Source organism: Dermacentor silvarum, unplaced genomic scaffold, assembly GCF_013339745.2.
Source record: "Dermacentor silvarum isolate Dsil-2018 unplaced genomic scaffold, BIME_Dsil_1.4 Seq13665, whole genome shotgun sequence".
NCBI classification, from domain to species: domain Eukaryota; kingdom Metazoa; phylum Arthropoda; class Arachnida; order Ixodida; family Ixodidae; genus Dermacentor; species Dermacentor silvarum.
The window spans coordinates 5,099-27,379 of NW_023605719.1; the positions used below are offsets into that span (position 1 = coordinate 5,099).

The 22,281-nt window shown below is 49.0% G+C and overlaps 2 protein-coding genes across 2 annotated transcripts; one reads left to right on the forward strand and one right to left on the reverse strand.

Annotated features, from left to right (window-relative positions):
• The first annotated feature begins 309 nt into the window (after positions 1-309).
• LOC119434620 (trithorax group protein osa-like) lies at positions 310-2,562 on the forward strand. The gene has a single exon (XM_037701725.1). The coding sequence runs from the start codon at positions 310-312 to the stop codon at positions 2,560-2,562; it is 2,253 nt and encodes a 750-aa protein (XP_037557653.1).
• A 6,764-nt stretch (positions 2,563-9,326) lies between these two features.
• On the reverse strand, positions 9,327-14,179 carry LOC119434622 (protein glass). The gene is made up of 2 exons (XM_037701726.1): positions 14,158-14,179; positions 9,327-10,030 (listed from the first exon to the last, which is right to left on the reverse strand). The coding sequence occupies exons 1-2, from the start codon at positions 14,177-14,179 to the stop codon at positions 9,327-9,329; spliced, it is 726 nt and encodes a 241-aa protein (XP_037557654.1).
• Between the last annotated feature and the right edge of the window lie 8,102 nt (positions 14,180-22,281).

Sequence of the window (22,281 nt, forward strand, 5' to 3'; positions counted from 1 at the left end):
TGCTCTAGACAAGAGTCAGAAGCGACATCGCGGCTGGAGACGAAGGAAGACGAAGAATGGTCTCGCGGGGATCGGTCACGGGACCTCGTGGCCACCCGCACGCTTGAGCGGCAGCCGATCGAAACGGGGCGGTGAACGCTGAGCTCCAGAAGGCTCTGTTCCATTTCGGACACCACGACCACGACCCGGTGAAGGTGCCGCGCCAAACAACCCAGCCCTTCGCGCTGAGTGTCACTGCGAACCTGCCCCGGAACCTGGTTGAGGTACAGCGGACCTCCCAAACGACACCAGGTGGTGGCTCCGGGACGAATGCCGCCGCTCAGGGCCACGCGGCCCACCCGCAATCGCAAGCTGTGGCCTCCGCGGTACCGCCCTCTGGGTTCACTCTACATCGGGCCCTTCCAGGGAGGAGGACCATTCGAGGCATCGCGAACATGCGGTGGATCCAGCGCGCAGGCAAAAACGGACAGTATATTGACCAAGGGAGCCGTCGCTGCTGCAGCTGCCAACATGGACATGGCTACTCTGGCGAGCCACCCATTCCACCGCCACCGTCTGGCCGGCCCAGATTGTTCGGGCGGCTTCAAGGGTCCTCGCGCTCCCAGAGCCAACGAGGGAACCAACAGCAAGCGTTCCCTCGAAGGGCCCACCACCGGCGAGTCACCCATCCCACCACCACCGTCTGGCCGGCCCAGATCGTTCGGGTGGCTTCAAAGGTCCTCGCGCTCCCAGAGCCGACGAGGGAAACAACAGCAAGTGTTCCCTCGAAGGGCCCACCACCGGCGAGCCACCCATTCTACCGCCTGTCTGGCCGGCCCAGATCGTTCTGGTGGCTTCAAGGGTCCTCGCGCTCCCAGAGCCGACCAGGGCAACAGCAAGTGTTCCCTCGAAGAGCCCACCCCCGGCGAGCCACCCATCCCACCACCACCGTCTGGCCGGCCCAGATCGTTCTGGTGGCTTCAAGGGTCCTCGCGCTCCCAGAGCCAACGAGGGAACCAACAGCAAGCGTTCCCTCGAAGGGCCCACCACCGGCGAGCCACCCATCCCACCACCACCGTCTGGCCGGCCCAGATCGTTCTGGTGGCTTCAAGGGTCCTCGCGCTCCCAGAGCCAACGAGGGAACCAACAGCAAGCGTTCCCTCGAAGGGCCCACCACCGGCGAGCCACCCATCCCACCACCACCGTCTGGCCGGCCCAGATCGTTCTGGTGGCTTCAAGGGTCCTCGCGCTCCCAGAGCCGACCAGGGAAACAACAGCAAGTGTTCCCTCGAAAAGCCCACCCCCGGCGAGCCACCCATCCCACCACCACCGTCTGGCCGGCCCAGATCGTTCTGGTGGCTTCAAGGGTCCTCGCGCTCCCAGAGCCAACGAGGGAACCAACAGCAAGCGTTCCCTCGAAGGGCCCACCACCGGCGAGCCACCCATCCCACCACCACCGTCTGGCCGGCCCAGATCGTTCGGGTGGCTTCAAGGGTCCTCGCGCTCCCAGAGCCAACGAGGGAACCAACAGCAAGCGTTCCCTCGAAGGGCCCACCACCGGCGAGCCACCCATCCCACCACCACCGTCTGGCCGGCCCAGATCGTTCGGGTGGCTTCAAGGGTCCTCGCTCCCAGAGCCTACCAGGGAAAAACAGCAAGTGTTCCCTCGAAGAGCCCACCCCCGGAGAGCCCCCATCCCACCACCACCGTCTGGCCGGCCCAGATCGTTCTGGTGGCTTCAAGGGTCCTCGCGCTCCAGAGCCAACGAGGGAACCAACAGCAAGCGTTCCCTCGAAGGGCCACCACCGGCGAGCCACCCATCCCACCACCACCGTTTGGCCGGCCCAGATCCTTCGGGTGGCTTCAAGGGTCCTCGCGCTCCCTGAGCCGACCAGGGAAACAACAGCAAGTGTTCCCTCGAAGAGCCCACCCCCGGCGAGCCACCCATCCCACCACCACCGTCTGGCCGGCCCAGATCGTTCTGGTGGCTTCAAGGGTCCTCGCGCTCCCAGAGCCAACGGGAACCAACAGCAAGCGTTCCCTCGAAGGGCCCACCACCGGCGAGCCACCCATCCCACCACCACCGTCAGGCCGGCCCAGATCGTTCTGGTGGCTTCAAGGGTCCTCGCGCTCTCAGAGCCGACCAGGGAAACAACAGCAAGTGTTCCCTCGAAGAGCCCCCCCCGGCGAGCCACCCATCCACCACCACCGTCTGGCCGGCCCAGATCGTTCTGGTGGCTTCAAGGGTCCTCGCGCTCCCAGAGCCAACGAGGGAACCAACAGCAAGCGTTCCCTCGAAGGGCCCACCACCGGCGAGCCACCCATCCACCCCCGTCTGGCCGGCCAGATCGTTCGGGTGGCTTCAGGGTCCTCGCGCTCCCAGAGCCAACGAGGGAACCAACAGCAAGCGTCCCCGAGAAGGGCCCACCACCGGCGAGCCACCCATCCCACCACCACCGTCTGGCCGGCCCAGATCGTTCTGGTGGCTTCAAGGGTCCTCGCGCCAGAGCCGACGAGGGAAACATCAAGTTTTCCCTCGAAGGGCCCACTTTTTGGCGGCCTCAAATTACTTGTTTTATTTAGATGCACCACGGCTGCCATGTTCTGCTGGCGGAGCCGATGCTTGTGGCTGTGCAAAGGTGGAACGAGTTCACAAGGAAGGGCGGCGGGATTTCGTCGCAGACCGGTATAGCAGCGGACATTGATTCATTAAATATATCGATATTTTCTATGAGATGGCTCTTTTATCCAATACAACGTGTGTTGGGGTGATAAGTGCGAAGCGAGTAGCAGGATACACGTCCGGTGTAATAGGAAAACCACCGCGTCACGTGAAATGACGTCGGCCACGTCGCGGCCCGCCGGCCGACCATTTGTTCTAGCCTTCCCGCGCCCGATATGCGATCTGCAAATTGGAACTTTAGCAAGAATCATTGTGAACATAAAAATTGAGCCACTTTAGCATACGGCAAACAGGGTGAAGGTCAAAGCCTGCGCGCTCAAGAGACATTCATTAAATCACTTGACATTCTCATTCGGATGCGTTGTAACTACTTATTACTTGTTTTTTCTGACCAAAGGTCGCGGGTTCGAGTGCCTTAATTGACGCTACCATAATTAAGCGCGCGTTAATTAACCTCGCTCTAATTAACACTAAAGTCCTGGGTTCGACTACCACTAAAGGTCGAGGTGCAAGTGACCTAACTTTCTATCAATTAACTCTAATAACTTCGCCTAACGCCAGAGGTGTGAGTTTACTCTCACATAAGCTCGAGGATTGGACTCCCACCGAAGGTTTGGGTTTGAGTGCCTGAATTAACTTTATCTTAATTAACACGATGATAACGGTGACCGCGCGCTCATCAAAATTGTTGCGTATGGGTTGCTTGCTCGACCGGCGCACAATCAGGATTGTCGTGAGCGTTTGCATATAGGTAAGACACGATGCTGGGTTGGTGTATTAAGAGAATTACTACACCGAGTCGTCATAGTGTACGATTTGCTTCGACGACACGGTTTTCGCTCAAGGGCGTGGAAGGTCGACTGAACCATGAGACATAAAAGATTTCGCGTCAGTAACGTTTGTTTTACGTTCTAGGTTGTTGGATAAATGTGTCCCGGTAGTTGTTTGACACGAAAAGCCGAAACTCCGACGTGAATGAGAACGAGAAGTCCAACGAAAGTTGATTTAAAAAAAAAACCCAACGTTTCGGAGCCCGAGCCGCTTTTATTCTACACGTTCGGGCATTCTTCGTCTAGTACTGAACTTCAGCTGAGCGAGCCACTAGAATGGCTCTCCATTTCGTGTCTCCAAAATGGCTCGTACCCACTAGGTGGGATTGGCCAAGAATGCGGCACTTCTCTGACTTAATTTTCAAGCGAAGCTTGTATTGCCTCACAAGTGTCGGCGGCGGTGGTGTTACGCTAAAACCCTATCGAAACCGTAGAAAACTCGCGTCTCGTTTATTTTGGTATGTACGAAAATTGGCATGGGGGTAGGAATGCATGACTAAAAGACTGATAGGTTGACAGCAATAAGATCACACGCTCGTCAGTTACGTCACGATTAACGATAATAAATCACGTGTGGCGCATACCCGCATTAGATACGCGCGTATGAGCCAGGGACAAGAAAGAAAGAAAAAAAAGAAAGGAAGGGGAAAAGAAAGAAGCAAGAAAAGAGAAGAAAGGGAGGTAAAAGAAAGAAGAAGAAGAGAAAAAACAAAGAAATCACGTAACTGTCAAACTGATCAACAAGAAGAAAGTAAGCGATATTCGAATTATAACGTGGGAAAGATTGAGGAAGCCGTAAAATATGGACGCAGCATTAAATCAGTAAGAAGAACTTGGCATAGGACAAGGCAAGATGTATGCACTGAAAGATAAGCATGGTAATCATCAGCAATTTCGATGACATAGTAAAAGCACGGAAGAATTCTACACAGACCTGTACAGTGCCCAAAACAGCCAAGCTACTACTTTCATTCGAAATAGTGATGAACCGGATACAGAGGCTCCTTCTATAACAAGCGATGAAGTTAGAATGGCATTGAAAGACATGACCAGGGGAAAAGCTGCTGGAGAGATGTAATAACAGTAGATTTAATCAAAGATGGAGGAGATATCATGCTTGAAAAGCTTGCGGCCCTTTATACGCAATGCCTCACAACTTCAAGTGTACCAGAGAGCTGGAAGAACACCAACATTATGCTAATGCATAAGAAGGGAGACGTTAAAGAATTGAAGAATTATAGACCCATCAGCTTGCTTTCAGTATTGTATAAAATAATCACCAAGATAATTTCCAATAGAATCAGGGCACACTTGACTTCAGCTAACCAAGAGAACAGGCTGGCTTCAGGAAGGGATATTCTACGATGGATCATATCCATGTGATCAATCAGGTAATCGAGAAATCTGCGGAGTACAATCACCTCTGTATATGACCTTCATAGATTATGAAAAGGCATTTGATTCAGTAGAGATACCAGCAATCATAGAGGCATTGCGTAATCAAGGAGTACAGGAGGTATACGTGAAGATCTTGGCAAATATCTACAAGGATTGCACAGGAGCCTTGGTTTTCCACAAGAAAACTAGAAAGTTGCCTATCAAGAAAGGTGTCAGGCAAGGAGACACAATCTTTCCAATGCTATTCACTGCATGCTTAGAAGAAGTATTCAAGCTCTTAGACTGGGAAGGCTTTGGAGTGAAGATCAACGGCGAATATCTCAGCAACCTTCGGTTTGCAGACGACATTGTCCTATTCAGCAACATGCAGATGAATTACAGCAAATGATTGAGGACCTTAATCGAGAAAGTGTAAGAATTGGGTTGAAGATGAATATGCAGAAGACAAAGATAATGTTCAATAGCCTGGCAAGGGAACAAGAATTCAGGATCGCCAGTCAGCCTCTAGAGTATGTAAAGGAGTACGTTTATCTAGGTCAATTACTCACAGGGGCCCTGATCACGAGAAAGAAATTTACAGAAGAATAAAATTGGGTTGGAGTGCTTACGGCAGGCATTGCCAAATCCTGACTGGGAGCTTACCACTGTCGTTGAAAAGAAAAGTGTACAATCATTGCATTCTACCGGTGCTAACATATGGGGCAGAAACTTGGAGGTTAACAAAGAAGCTCGAGAACAAGTTAAGGACCGCACAAAGAGCGATGGAACGAAAAATGTTAGGTCTAACGTTAAGAGACAGAAAGAGAGCGGTGTGGATCAGAGAACAAACGGGGATAGCGATATTCTAGTTGACAAGCGGAAGAAATGGAGCTGGGCTGGCCATGTAATGCGTAGGATGGATAACCGATGGACCATTAGGGTTACAGAATGGATACCAAGAGAAGCGAAGCGCATTCGAGGTCGGCAGAAGACCAGATGGGATGATGAAGTTAGGAAATTTGCAGGCGCAAGTTAGAATAGGCTAGCGCAAGACAGGGGTAATTGGAGATCGCAGGGAGAGGCCTTCGTCCTGCAGTGGACATAAAATATAGGCTGATGATGATGCTGATGCTGATGATGATGACCAGAGTAGTGCAGGTGCGGGGAAAGCTGCGCCGGCGCCGGATCACGGACGCGCTCGACCAATCAGGGTCCTTTAGTGTATCGCGTGGAGGGAAAGGAACGAAAGGTGGTTGGCACGCTCTACGCCGGGCTTAATTCCCTCCCTCAGATGAGTTTCGTCGCACGGATAAGGCCACGCGTGGTGCGGTCCGCTGAGGAGCAGGCTGCGTTGAGCAACGGCGCTGCAAACTCGCTCTGAAAGGGCTCGTCGTCGACGTGTCGATTCTAGCGCGAGGCTTCCGAAGCGCAGGCGTACGTCAGCGAAGAGCCGCGGACCCCGAGTGGCGGGAGCGCGATGTTGAGGCCAAATGTCAACGAAGAGCCGCCGACCCTGAGTTTATGGCAAACGAAGCGGAACGCCTGCGACAACGTCGTCTTGCCACAAGCTTCACTTACCCCCCTTTTCTCGAAAGGGGAAGGGCTGGTGATTTTTTTAATGGTTCATTGGAAATCTGGCAGCCTCCCCTATATTTGGATTGTAGAAAGGCGTTCGTGTATAAACAAAATAATTAGAATGTGAAAGAAATATTTATTTCGATCATCTATTAGAATATACACAATGCACACAGCATACCCATTCCGGCTTAGATTAGATAATAAATGAGGAAAAGTTACGTTATTTTTGTTGTTGTGACCACCACAACAACTAAACTTTTAATCTTTTCTGTTTTAAAAGTAACTTTCTTTTTCTTTCCTTCTTTTTTTGTCTGCGTTGTCGTCTTCCTTTTCTTTAACTTGTACGTAACTGAATGTTCCTTAGAAACGTCGTGTTAATAATTTTGTACTCATCAATAGTGTTTTAACTTAGCAAGAGCGCACATGACATACAAGAGGCGGAAAGAGCTTTGTATGGTGTTGATCAGATAACAGGCATATGTTTTTAATATGCAGCAAGAAATTCATATCATATATGCATCTTTGGCAAAACACTGTCGCCTACTTTACTGATCTGTGCTTCGCAATAACAGGCACTGACTGTAAGGTTATCGACAATTGTCACAGAGCTTTCAGCCAAGTTACTGTGCGGGTCTCCCGTTTCTGGCAGCGAGGTTTTTCGGAGGCGCGCATTAATTTCCCCAGGCTTTAAGAAACATATGGCTCTTCCTGTTGCGCCTCGTACGTTGCCGGAGCTTTTTTGAATGCCCAAGCATATTGTGAAGATTCGCAGGCTTCCGTTCAAGGTTTCGCATCGGCTGTGCACTGGTGTTGCAAGTATGACGGGCACCCAAGGAACAATTTGGTACAGTGTCAGGTCGCAAGCGGGGAACCGGCAATTCAACCTCCAGAACTCTCCCTGTCCGCGGAGGCTGAACTATTCCGGAGTACCCCACAACGGCGTGTCTGATAATCAGATCGTGGTTTTGGCACGTAAAACTCCAGAATCATTTTTTAAAGTTTCAGACGACACGGATTTCAAAGGCTATGAATGACATGGCGAGGCTGAATGAGTGTGTATACGCGATCGGGGGCTGGTCTGGGGATGCGAGCAGAATAGAGGCATCTAACCCGATCAAAACCCGCCGTGGTTGCTTAGTGGCTATGGTGTTGGGCTGCTAAGCCACCATCATTGCTTAATAAACCAAATTGATTAAATTCCATTGACTCTCACTCTTGTTTTAACGCGACTAGATTTCCTTGGTTATTCTCCCTTGTATACTCGGAATATCTCGGCTACATATCGTGCAACCGACTTGTGGGGCGCACTCGTCGGCGAACGCCGCACGTGTTGTGGCTCAAGACCTTTATGGCACCTGAAGGTTTAGACGCTGTGGTCGCGCTGTGTCGCGTTTCTTCGCTGCTTCCCAGGCCGCGATTCTCGCCGGAAGCCGCTGCACGTCTCTTTTACAGATGCGCCGAACTCCTCTTCCATGGGTGATACGCCATTTAAATACCACGTAATTGCAAAGCTATTAATTTATTTTATTTGCTTGAAAATCCTGCAGCGCCGTGAAGGCGTTATTGCAGGGTGGGGGGGGGGTACAGTGGGCGTATACAAAAACACAGAAGTCATGCGCGAATATATCACACAAAAGAAAATAAACAAGTTGTGACTACTTTCACTGTTCATAGGGCACACGCGGCGGCCACCTCTGTGGTAACCTACTTTGGACCCGCCGTGGTTGCTCATGGCTATGGTGTTGGGCTGCTGAGCACAAGGTCGCGGGATCAAATCCCGGCCGCGGGGCCGCATTTCGATGAGGGCGAACTGCGAAAACCCCGTGTACTTAGATGGTGCACGTTCAGGAACCCCAGGTGGTCCAAATTTCCGGAGTCCCCAGCTACGGCGAGCGTCATAATCAGATCGTGGTTTTGGCTCGTAAACCCCATAAAGAACTTTGGTTCTGAAATCACATTTTCCTAATTTTCTTTGTTTGGCCTTGGTAGACATACACCTAATTGTCGTTTGAGTGTGTTGAAAGCAGTTGTTTGTTTGCGCATCATCCTGTGCGTGTGACCCTGTTAGATATGTGCGACGGCGGCCGCGCCGCCCCCGCGCTTCGTGTTGGAGTTAGGCGACGAGCTTCGGATGAGCGCGCGAGCATTCCAGGACGAAAGCGAAGGCGAGCTGAGAAGGCTGGCAGCTCGATGCGCGCTGCCATTCCGCACGTCCAGTGCTGAAGGTCACGTGATATACTGGGTTAGGAGCACCGGATCGAGCGGCACCACGGAACATTCACTTTGAGACGAGGATGCCATGGACACGCTCGTGCGCTCCCCGCTGCCGGCGCTCCCCATCTAAACTGCGTGTGCTCGTGGTCATCAAGTGGACTATCTATTCATGTGTGTCTTTGGGCACATGACACCGTGCTTAGTTAGTAAGCAAATGTTTACTGCAATATATAGTATCCATAAAACACTTATACTTCGTGTAATATTCTAATACCTTGCTATCGTTGGCAGTGCCCTGCGGACGCAACTTCGTTAAAAAATACCCTGGGGGCGTGCTGTTATTAGCACGGTTCACCTATAATGGAGGCACATAGGTCTTGTGGCCCAGAGATGAGACCCCGAGGCCAGGTGCAGCAATATACTTTATTTGTACCTCTCATACTGCAGTATAGCACTTCTCGGGCCAGCTCGGTCCGTCTGCCGGAAGCGAGACCTGTGCGTCAGCGTATATATAAAAAAAAGGCGGGTTCTTAAATTAAATGGGGCTCAGGAGGCGTTGGCGTGTACGCGCATGTGCCGGTTCAGGTTGCCCGACTGCGAAAAGCGGAGCAGACAGAGCCGGCAACTGGTAGGGCTTCTCGCCCGAGGAGTACGCAGGTGCTTGGTCAGCGTAGAGCTGCCGAGAAGGCCTTCTTGCAGAGGCAGCAGCGGTAGGGCCGCTCGCCCGAGTGGGTGCGCATGTGGGTCGTCACCGACGAGCTTGCGAGAAGCGGCGCTCGCACACCGGGCAGCGGAACGGTTTCTCGCCGGAGTGCGTGCGCAGGTGCGCCGTCAGGTTGGCCGCTCTGCGAGAAGCACTTGCTGCACTGCAGGCAGCGGTAGGGCCGCTCGCCTGAGTGTGTGCGCAGGTGCGTCTTGAGGGTGCGCGGCCGTGTACGCCTTGCCGCAGATGCCGCACAGGTTGACCCGACCATCGGGCCGCGCGCCGCGCCCGGCACGCCAGCGATGCCGCCCTGAGCCACGAGCCGCCGGCGACCTGGCCCGCAGCGACCTGGTGCGGCGCGGTGGCGGCGGGGGCGGGGGTTGCGGCCACGTCCGTCGCGTAGCCGTGCTCGCGTACAGCTTCCTGCGGGTGGTGGTGGTGGCGGGGGCGCCCATTGCGCCGCGTAGCTGGGCTCCCATCCGGTCACACCCATGGTCATGTTCATGGACAGGTTGACGCTCATCGAGGTGGGGAACATGTTGGCGGCGGTGGCGGCGGCGGGCTTCGGCCGGCCCGGCCCCGTAGGGCCCGGCGCCCCCCGCCGGCGAGCTCGGGTGTACCACGGCGTGCTTGAGGGACAGCAGCACGTCCGCGATGGTGTCGCCCCTGCGAAGAGAGACGAGCAGTCAGTGATTCGCGCAGGGATCCTTGCGCGGCAAATCACGCCTATGGTATACAACTGACCCGTCCATAAGAAAAACACGGAACGCGGTGCTCTTCTGCGCCTCTGTACTAAGCCTCTACAGAGGGAAGACGTTGTGTTGTTGCCTCGAAACGTGGCTCGTACCCACAGGGGGGATCGGCCACATTAGGTTGATTGAAAAGTGCATCTAACAAAATACCGAAAGGAGGTGAAGGCAATTGTCAAACGAAGCATAAAGCAACTAAATGCTAATAAAAATTTCTAGAGGGCCTATGCATAAATTTATTGTAAAATGAAAATAAGGTGTCCCACAGACGATACCCTAGCAGCGAAGCCAATGCTCTTCCGGACTAGGAGGTCCAACCACAAAGTAACTATTAATTTTTCACCAATAAATCTTTTATTCTCTCTCTAGCAGCGAAACCCACTGCGCGGGATTCACCAAGATTTCTCGCCAGATCGTCATCTTTGTTTATAGTCACACTATGCTCCACTGCTCCGCAACAATATCTTAAATTTGGTGCCAAATACTTTCGTCTATAGGGTGAAAGGTTTGCTTTTCCGCAAGTAAAGTCTGCATGCCGTGAAAAAAGCTATCAAGGGGAAGAAACGACTTGTCGGGGCAAACAGCGCAACAAATCTATCTTTAAAAATCCTCAAATAGGCGCACGATTCTATAAAGGCATACAAGTGCAAAACACTCAAGATACTCGAGATAAAAAATTGCGCACACTTTCCAAGCATTGTGCGGAAGGTATCTTTTTGAATACGAAGCCATTCGCCGCACAACGCATGTGATGAATGTTTAACGTTTCGGTTTGTGTGTATACTTTTCTTACGGGGTTGGGAGTCGCTTAGGGGCCATTAGAAGCAGAATTACACATTCTTAAAATATACCTGTTTTACACACCGCGATAGTGACGTGAACCCCAAAACGTCATGTGTAGAAGAAAGCGTAATGTCATCTCTAGTAGAAATTGCGACGCATCGGAAACTGTAGTTTTCACAGCTATTTGTGTGTGCGCATTGAAAACCTATAGCGTTGTGTTTAGAAAGCTGATATCGGAGAAATGCGCCTTTTTGAGCTCAAATCATTTTACTCGTGTAATCACCAAGACTCGCTCATGGCGCCTGTTAAATTTGACTTCGTTCCGCTGAGACGTTGATATTTGGAGAACATAAAAAATAAAATAGAAACTGTTGTTGCGTTTTATTTAGATGCGCGTTTTATGCATGCGCAAATGAAATTTTCGCATATGAATTTTAAGCGATTATCGGTGGCCCGCGAACACATCATGTGTGCAAAGCTATTTTGTAAACTTGACCTTTATGAAGCAAGTAAGGCAATGACGGGTAGAATAAATCTGCAACATACACTGCAAAAGAAACTACATCTTTCAAGCAAGATTTAACATCAAAGCGCTTCCATTGCACGAATATGAGTGTAGAGAAATAGTTTACTTGAAATATTGGGCATCCGCTTTGCCTTTAAAGGAGCAATTACGTACATTTGATTGCCCATTTCTTCGCGTTAAATGAAGGTCCAAGACCTCTATACTTCACAAAAAATACTGGCTGCAAGCGACCAATTGAGGCGCCCTGTATAATTTAGGTACAGGGAACGTCCACCTCCACCACTGTAGCAGCGAAACCCACTGCGGGGGATGGGCCAAGATTTATCGCCAGATCGTCGTCTTTGTTCGTAGTCCCACTGTGCCCTACTGCTCCGTAACAATATTTTTAATTTGGTGCTGGATAGTTTGGTCAATAGGGTGAAAGATTTGCTTTTCCGCAAGTATAGTCTGCATGCCGTGAAAGACGCTTACAAGGGGAAGAAACGTCAATGCCTAAGGACAAAAACACACCGGAGAAAATATTCTCAACGGTTGAGGCATGTGTGTGCTGCAGTAAAAATCCAGAGACAACTCAGCACATCCTAATGGAATGCGAATGTATTCAGTCAGTGAAACCGCTAGGAAACGTTCACCTTTTAGAAGCTCTGGGATTTAAAGGGGACGCAAGCACCAACCTGTCAGCAGTTGAGATAAGCAGGGAACGTTTAAAGTATTGGTGGGAAAAAAAGCAGCAAGGAATTGATAGGACTGGATCCGTTACATACATAGGTAACTTCTATAGGTAGATACAGAGATTTTAAGGATGACAGAAAAATATAAAGGAGAAATAGACAAAATGTTACTGATAAATATCTATAGATTACTTGGTTAGCTCAAGCAGATTCGGTGACTATTTATCGTGCCCAGTGTTGAAGGAGATGCCAATAAATCATCCTCATCATTAACGCTCGCAGCGGCTAGCTGGATCGCCTCTTATTCTGCTACATCGAATGAAGGTGATGTTGTAGGATGCCTTTAGGATCCCGCTACGCCATCTAGTGGTGCGCAGCGCAGCCCCTCAGGAGTCAAGATACGCCACAGCAGCAGCTACCCGCAAAGTGGAGGATCGGGGAAGATTGCTTCGAATAAAAAATAAATAAATAAATAAATAAATAAATAAATAAATAAATAAATAAATATAAATAAATAAATAAATAATAAATAAAATATTGTGTTTACAGTTTTTTTTACATTGCTCAAATTTCGCAGAGCGCATTTTATTGGTCCCGATCATTCAACATAAATGTCACTGTAACTGCCTGATCTTCAAATAAAACAAGCCGGCAGATTCGACGCCCTGTGGGAATGCATGTTATGCGAAGGAGGTGTGCGGGGAGAGCCTACAAAGTTAACGAAACGACCATGAGAGCACCAAGACGTAGGTGGCTGTTTCATGACCTACATGACACGTATCACGGTATTCATGTCATGAGTCATCAGGAGTCCCTTTAGCTACTCCTAAGCGACCTTAAGGCTATAGCCTTAATCATGCTCAGGACTATGACTTCGACCATCAACCTTTAGCCTTTTCATTCACTTAGTACCACATCCGAACCAATTCCCTTGGTTTTGAGTGTAATCTTTTTTCGCTGAGTCATTGTCATTCTTGCTGAGTCATGCTCATGACTATGACTTCTACTATCACCCTTTAGTGTTTCCTTCACTTAGTGCGTGCACGTCCGAAACCATTCCATGGTTTTTTGAGTGTTAACTTTTTTTCGCTGAGTCATTTTCATGTTTGCTGAGTCATGCTCATGACTATGACTTCTACTATCATCCTTTAGTGTTTCCTTCTCTTAGTACCCACGTTCGAACGTATTCCAGTGGTTCTTGAGTGTTAATATTTTTTCGCTGAGTCATTGTCACTTTTGCTGAGTCATGCTCATTACTATGACTTCTACCATCATTCCTTTAGTGTTTCCTTCACTGAGTACCCACGTCCCATTTTCAGGGTTTCTGAGTGTTAATCCCTTTTCGCTGGGTGATGTCATGATCTACATGACACGCACGTCATGACATTTATGTCATGACCTATCATTTATGTTCGTCATTCACTCTTGTCATACTATGTCAATTTTGGTACATACCAAATTTATGAAACGACCATGAGAGCACCAAGACGTAAGCGGCTAGGTATAGATAGATAGATATATCTATATAGATAGATAGATAGATAGATAGAAGATAGATGATAAATAGATAGCTGGATAGCTAGATTGATACTGTCAAGTGGCAAATGTTCTCCAAGAAATTCTAGCAGTTAAAATGGCGTTTGTGCTGCCCTGTTTTGGGTACTTAACGCATATCCGAGCATCAGTGGTGCATGTATATGGTAAGGCGACATCTAATCTTAACGCTTCTGTGTCTTAAGTGTTCGAGAAGGTCGATCGTATGGCTGTTTTTGGTGTTTGCCATGCGCGGCATACGAACTTTTAGGAGCATGAAGACTACTGCGGCTTTTGTTGCCATGGAAGGTCTCGTCTTCCACATATAGCCAGAGAAGGACGGACAAGGGGATGCGCATGGCACCATAATTTAGGGCCGTTTTGGCGACTGCATCTCTGCGACCCTGGCAGCCCGCTTTTGATTGAATCAGGTATGAGAGAAAAATGCCGGTGAGCCTATATCCATGCCTGTCAAAAATTACGTCGTGAAATTAAATTCTGCAAACTTCGGCTCTTCGGATAAAAGCTTACCGTGCGTGAACGCACCGGCCATCCCGGATCGTTGGCCGCTGTACTGGACAGCTTCAGCTTTACAGTGCACCCGCTAAGGCGCGTGTATTTTAACAGGTTGAATATAGCCGCTCAGCTGGAACCTTACTGCCCTTGCTCACAACAGCTGCACAAAACGGAACGCATATCCGGCACTCCGAGGGACAATATATTCCGGAAAACATTAAATTCCGCCATATTGTTGAATTCTGCAATGGCGGTGCTTTGAGCCAATCAGAGAGGCCGTAGCGACGCTCCGGGCCAATCGGAACTGACAAGAAGGTGAATTCGACAACATGGCGGAATTTGACAATGCCAGAAAAGCACTCCTGGTCGCTCGGGTGCCTATAGCCAACAGAGCGGAACGTAACGGCGCGTCCACTGGGCTTCTTTGCCACCTTACAGACAAGCTGACGGATCGTCGCTTGTGTCTTTAACGCGGTTATCAAAAAGTGTCGCAGTTTGGCCTGAAAGGCGAAGCATCGATTGCGTTAGCAAATTAGGGAGTGAGTGAAGTCGAAAGAGGGCAAAAGAGAGTGAAGTCAGTAAGAGCCGCTATTATGCGCACACAGACGGCCTATAATATGGCGCCACGGACGTCCGACCCAAGCGTGACACCGATCGCGTGGCCATTGTCCGGGGGAGACGAAGTAAGGATAGTAGTTAAATCGGCATATAAACTTGTAAACATAGGCATACTAACTAAATTAGCAAGTATGGTGTCACGCGCGCACAAGTTAACATGAACGCAACTCACTCCATGACCGCGGAAACTCGTTGTCAAAACGCTGTAGCGAGAATAAGCGCGGAAATAGCAGTGAGCGAATTGACCTTCGTCCCGCCGCTCACAGCAACGCGAACTAAGCCGCGAACACATAGCGCAGAAGGAAGGCTTCTGCCCCCGCCGTGCTCTCAAGATAGCCGCCAGGGTGAGAGCGCGCGGCGTCGAATGCCCCCCCCCCCCCCCCTCCTTCTCTACCCTCCCTCAGGAGCGTTGCGCGCGACTGGAAGATGGCGCGCTTCCTTTCCGCTTCGCTCTTGCATGCGCAAATTCAGCCGCGATCGGCGTCTCAACGGAACCTCACGGCGACGGCGACGGCAGTAATGCGCTTGGAGTGTCCATATAATAGCTATAGCAATAAAATGCGGTAAATGTAGTTATTCGTAGTGCCTGAGCCCAAAATGTGAGCGAAGCGAACCGTAGACATAAGCTAAGTTTATCTAAGACAATCTAATCATGCGTGAACGCTGCCTAACTGTCTAAAGAATGAAACTAAGTAGTTTACGCTGCATTTCAAAAATTAATTAAATTATGGGGTTTTTACGTGCCAAAACCACGATATGATTGAGGCACGCCGTAATGGGGGACTCCGGAAATTTGGACCACCTGGGGTTCTTTAACGTGCACCTAATCTAAGAACACGGGTGTTTCGCATTTCGCCCCCATCGAAATGCGGCCGCCGTGGTCGGGATTCGATCCCGCGACTTCGTGTTCAGCAGCCCAACACCATAGCCACTGAGCAACCACGGCGGGTGCCTGCATTTCAGAGTATGTTCCACATCCGGCCGCCATGGCCAAGAGTGGCGTTAGCTAACACGCACCCTCACTGGAGGACAGCTGGCGCCGTACATACGGAGGTTGCGGGTTCGGATCCCACCTCCGGTAAAGTGGCTCCTTTATTCCAATTTCATTTTTTCAGAATATGTAATTTACCATAAATCTAACCATCATATTTAATTACCTATACACTTCAATGAAAAAAAAAAGAATTTCTTTCCTGTATTTTCTAGTAGTACTTTATGTGGTGCTAGTTGATGCATGTCGAACATTAATGAATTTAGCCCCAAAAGTGGCGATCACAGAGAAAGGAACGATAAAGACAGGACGAGCGCTTATCCTTGAATTGCTCAATTGTCTCCTTATGGTCGAAAAGTGTACAATCAGTGCATTCTACCGTGCTAACATCATCATCAGCCTGTTTATGTCCACTGCAGGACGAAGGCTTCTGCCTGTGATCTCCAATAACCCTGTCGTGCGCTAGCTGATTCCAATTTGCGCCTGCAAATTTCCTAACTTCATCACCCCACCTAGTTTCTGCCGTCCGCGACTGCGATTCCCTTCTCTTCGTCTCCATTCTGTAACTCTAATGGCCTGCCGGTTATCCATCCTATACGCATTACATGGCCTGCCCAGCTCCATTTTTTCCTCTTAGTGTCAACTAGAAATACGCTATGCCCGTTTGCTATCTATTCCACACCGCATTCTGTTCTTAAACTTACCTATAACATTTTCGCCATCGCTCTTTGTGCGCTGCTTAACTGTTCTCGAGCTTTTTGTTAATCTCCAAGTTTCTGCCCCAATATTAGCAGTGGTAGAATGCAAAAGTGGTAAGCTCCCAGTCAGGATTGGCAATGCCCCGTATGCACTCCAACTCTATTTTATTCTTCTGTACATTTCTTTCTCATGATCAGCGTCCCCTGTGAGTAATTGACCTAGATAAACGTACTCCTTTATAGACTCTAGAGCTGACTGGCGATCCTGAATTCTTGTTTCTTGCCAGGCTATTTAACATTATCTTTGTCTTCTGCACATTAATCTTCAAGCTCACTCTTACACTTTCTCGGTTAAGGTCCTCAATCATTTGTTGTACTTAGTACTAACCCATTGTTGCTGAATAGGACAATGTAATCTGCAAACCGAAGGTTGCTGAGATATCGCCGTTGATCCTCACTCCTAAGCCTTCCCACTCTAAAGAGCTTGAATACTTCTTCTAAGCATGCAGTGAATAGCATTGGAGAGATTGTGTCTCCTTGCCTGACACTTTTCTTGATAGGCAACTTTCTAGTTTTCTTGTGGAAAACCAAGGTTGCTGTGCAATCCTTGTAGATATTTGCCAAGATCTTCACGTATACCTCCTGTACTCTTGATTACGCAATGCCTCTATGACTGCTGGCATCTCTATTGAATCAAATGCTTTCTCATAATCTATGAAGCCATATAAGAGGTTGATTATACTCCGCAGATTTCTCGATACTGATTGATGACATAGATATGATCCATCGTAGAATATCCCTTCCTGAGCCAGCCTGTTCTCCTGGTTGGCTGAAGTCAAGTGTTGCCCTTATTCTATTGGAAATTATCTTGGTGAATATTTATACAATACTGAAAGCAAGCTAATGGGTATATATCTTCAATTCTTTAACGTCTCCCTTCTATGGATCAGTATAATGTTGGCGTTTCCAGCTCTCTGGTACACTTGAAGTCGTGAGGCATTGCGTATAAAGGGCCGCAAGCTTTTCAAGCATGATATCTCCTCCATCCTTGATTATATCGAATGTATTCCATCTTCTCCAGCAGCTTTTCCCTGGCCATGTCTTGCAAGGCTCTTCTAACTTCATCGCTAGTTATAGAAGGTGCTTCCGTATCCTGTTCCTCAACTACTTCGAATGAAAGTAGCTTGGTGCTCTGGGTATAGATTCTTCCACTGCTTTTACTATGTCATCGAAATTTCTGATGATATTACCTGCTTATCTTTCAGTGCATACATTTTGCCTTGTCCTATGCCTAGTTTCTTCTCAGTGATTTCATGCTGCGTCCATATTTACTGCTTCCTCAATCTTTCCCACGTTATAATTTAGGATATCCCTTACTTCTTCTTGTTGATCAGTTTCGACTCTGATTTCATGTGATCGGTTTCGACATTTTCATGCTTTGCCGTTTTTTACTAGGTCCCTGGTACTTGGGAGAGCTTACCTACTGGTTGCCTTGGTGCCTTACCTCCCACTTCAATTGCTGCTTCTGAGATCAACCTAGTTACGGTTTCATTCATTGTCTCTATGTTATTCATCTTTCTGTTCTAATTAAAGCTGCATATTGTTTGTGAGCACAGCCTGAATTTGTCTGCTTTTACCTTTACTGCGTCTAGGTTGACCTGTTTCTTGACTAATTTATTCTTTCTCTCTTCAAATTGAGATAAATCCTAGACCTCACTAACAATATTAACGATATTAAATATAATCCTCCAAAAAGCATATTATTGCACTAAAACAATAGGTGTTCGATGCCTTCTTCTGGGCCCACGAAAAAGTTTTTAAAAGCAAATACTAGCCAATTTTTACGTTGAACATATTAGTGAAGGTGATCGGCTGTTAGTCTCAACCTGGAAAAGCACATTCCTTGGCGTTTGGCACGAGTCAGTTCATTCATCAGCGCGAGCATCGACAGCAACCGGGCGTGTCTAGGCTTGACGCGTTAACAAAGGAGCTCGCGTCGAGGCGACGAAAACCACCGCCCTCCGTGGATAGGGTAATTACCGTGAAGATCGCTCTATCTAATCTGATCCTGACAAGCGGCCGTCACGCAGAGCCGCCAATTGATGAAAGGGCCCAACGTCGACCAACACCGTGGGAACAGCGCCGAGCTCGGTTTCCCAGATGGCCACGCAGGTTCAAGAATGCGGGGGCGAAGGTGCGACATCGGAGGCGGGCCCGGCGGAACGGTGGGCAACATGGTAGGGATATTTCGACCGATTCGACGATTGTGATTAGCCGAGATACCGTGATCAGATTTCCTATTTTAGTCTCCTAGGGAAGACGACTGTATTAAAGCGGAGACCTGTGGTGCAGTGATGGTGGTGCTGACGTGTCCTGATGTGAACTCAGACTTTAATATGCTCTGATGGAGTGGGCTTCCATATCTTGAGCCAGTGTAAATACTGCAAAAATATTTTTTTTCATTTCTACTACCGGACAATGGCTTGGTGGATTCCTGGCCCAAACGCCACCTCGAGCTGCAACAGGCCAACGGCAAAATATATCACGTAATAGCAAGAAGCTTTGCGAATTCGGCGCCCGATTCCGTGCCGGGAGCCTGCCGCACTGTTATTGGCTCAGCCTATCATGTACACAAAAAATTACGCTTTGTGTATGCTGCGCAAACCATACACGCGTATTGCGCTGAACAGTGTGCTTGTATGAGTTTTTTGAACTCCATGGATAAACGTGTTCGTACTTTTAGTGAATTTGATTTTTATTGTATTTTGTATTTTTTTACAACTGTCCTGTGTTTGCTATATCTGTTGTATGAATAAGCGAAAAGGAATATCCCGCGATCGCCCATGATGCCGAAAGTCTCCTACACACGCACTTAACTATAATTAAAAACAGAGTGAAGTCAGTTAAGAGCCGCTATTATGTGCACACAGACGTCCGCGAGCACAAGCGCGGCACCGTCGCGCGGCCATTGTTTAGGGGTTGACGCAGCAAACAGAATATCCCCCCTAGCTTTTCCCTCGAATAGAAAGATAATCTGATTATGAGCGTTCACGCCTAAGATAGGGCGCGCGGGGTGCGGAATGCCATGCGCAGCACGGCCGGGCTAGGAGGAGACGCGCTCTCACCTGACCTCCCCCCCCTCCCTCCAGCGCGCGCTTGATCCCGTGACCTACAAATTGTGTGTGCATCAAGCCCCCATCCTACCCGCCGTGGTTGCTATGGTGTTGGGCTGCTGAGCACGAGGCGCGGGATCGAATCCCGGCACGGCGGCGCATTTCGATGGGGGCGAATACGAAAAAACCCGTTGTACTTAGATTTAGGTGCACGTTAAAGAACCCCAGGTGGTCCAAATTTCCGGAGTCCCCTACTACGGCGTGCCTCATAATCAGAACTGGTTTGGCACATAAAACCCCCATAATTCAATTTTAAGCCCCATCCTTCTCGGCTCACCCTCGCACACCAGCATACGGTGCATTGGGTGCGATATTATCGCACTGGCTTCATACGGAACCTCACGCCTTTCGTCCCTCTTGCGCTCTCGTACCAACAATCCAGATCGCAGTGCTTGTTATTATTTATTTACTTATTTATTTATTTACTTCTTTATAGATACTGCGATCTCATGGGATCATAGCAGGGTGGTACAGCTTAGTAAACACAATACAACGAGATGAATTAAGGGCATACATGTGAAGAAAGCTTTTTTGCATAGAGATACACACATTTCACTGTGTGTGAGCAACAAAGGATGAAAAAAATGTATTGGTGTACAGCTTCGTTAGTTAGTTCATTCCAGTCAGTGATAGTCTGCGAGAATAAGAGAACTTGGGTGAGGGTGAATAATTGGAGAATGTCGTTTTGTTGTAGTGTAACCGAACAGTTCGGTAAGTGAAAAGTGTTATGGTATATGTAGAATTCGTTTACGACCAACTCCTTCGAAACGCAACAAGTGTTCGCTCGTTACACGAGGACTGTGTTTAAAGCAACGTATATCCCCTCTGAACCAATTGTCTCGACCCCATCCGCCATTTTCAAGCCCCCCCCCCCCTCCCCTAACTTCAGACAGCCGCCGTGCACGTGTATGGTGGTCAGCAGCCGTGGTAGCCCTGCGGCCTTGCTGTGACTTTTGCAAAACGATGGGTGCTGCTCCCGCAGTGCTCTAATCATTCGAGAGATGACTGGCGAATGTTCTTATTTCTGAAAGACAAAAAAAAAAAGGGGGGGGGGTATCTATTCGCTGGCACCGTGAACGTTGCATGTTCTGCTTAATTAACTGATTTGTAATCACGAAAAAAGTTCAGGGAACACTGTATATACAGTTAAAAAGTATATTTGTTATGAGCATGTTGACGGTGCGACATTTTGAAATCAAATCTAATTTTCAGCGAAGCGTTAATGCCGATAAACACTCCCGAACTCCTCTTCCTTTCAAATACACTTATCTAAAGTGTCATACCAGTATGGGCAGCATATTAGTCTGCCGGTAATTATAACAACGCGGTTAATCACCCATGCTCGTTACTTTGCCCCAACGTTACCGTTATCGCCCCACACTGCATAAGGGAGCCTTCATGCCCTCGCTATATAGAGCGCGTATGAAGGCTCCCTCACCTTTTCCAGCTCTCTGCGGGTTCTTCGGAAAGGTTCGAGGTTGTGCTTATGCGTCTCTCGTTATCTCGCGCGTGTGAGGTTACATTTTCGAGGCAATTCCAAGTCACACATCAGGCGCGAGAGGTGATCTCAAAGGCATCACTGACGAACTGCGCTGCAGTCACAACAAGTATTACTCTGTAGAGGCTCCAGACTGAGACGCTTATCACTACAAATAAAACACGACAAGCAACGCTCGTAAAACTATGACCGTCGAGTACTGTTCTAATGCACAACGCTTAGCTTTTCGTTACATGTATCACTTCCGAAATAAATCGTAAGTGCATGGTAGTGACGGTTGTCCCCGCTGCATCATGCAGTGTGTATCACCTAATGTTTCAAAATGCACAAAGTGATCCGAGGTAACCACTTCTGACCATTATCATTTACTCTAAAGAAAATAGGCGTACAAATAAAAGACAGATAATCGTAAAAAAAAGAAGAAGGAAAAAGAAAAGAAAGAAAGAAAGACAGAAGAGAGGCCCGGCAATTTCCGATGTGTCGAGCAAACGGAGCCTTCAGAGGCAAAGTTGCTGAGCTGCGTCCGAGCTGCAGAAAAGGGATAAGCAGTAATGGCGCCCCCGTAGCAGACGACGCGGTTATAACGCGCTAGTCGCCACCCTGCACGGAGCGGCAGGCGAGGAGGAGGTCCACGCCGCTGCTTGCCAAGGACACCGCGATACACAGCACAAAAAATGCTGCCAAAATCTCTCGGGAGGCTGTGTCGTCGCGGCATGGCCTAAGCCAAGGCACAACGACGCTGTGCTCTGCCTGCTGATGATGATGATGATAAGTGGTTCTTGAGGGAAAGGGAAAGGTTGGCGCTATCTTCTGCAGCCCTTGAGGGAGCACGGCTCTGCGCCATGCCTGCTGGCCTCAGAGCATTGCCTCCAAACAAGCTGTTTCCTCCTCGCCTCTTATTTCTCCCACGATGGTTGGCGCACTGCAGACACTGGCACTGTTGCAACACCTGCTGCAAGCGCATTCATTCCCTACCTTCGCGGGTTCGCAATCAAGACGATTTTCTTGTCCCGACAGAGACCGGGAAGAAAGGGTTCGTCTCGCCACGTGCGACAGCCTTTCGAGTTCAGAAAAGACAGGGACTTTCGCAAACAAGGCTCGGAGGTCGTTGAGGTCGATTCGCATTTAACTTTTTAAGAGAGCTATTCGAAACTATAGGGT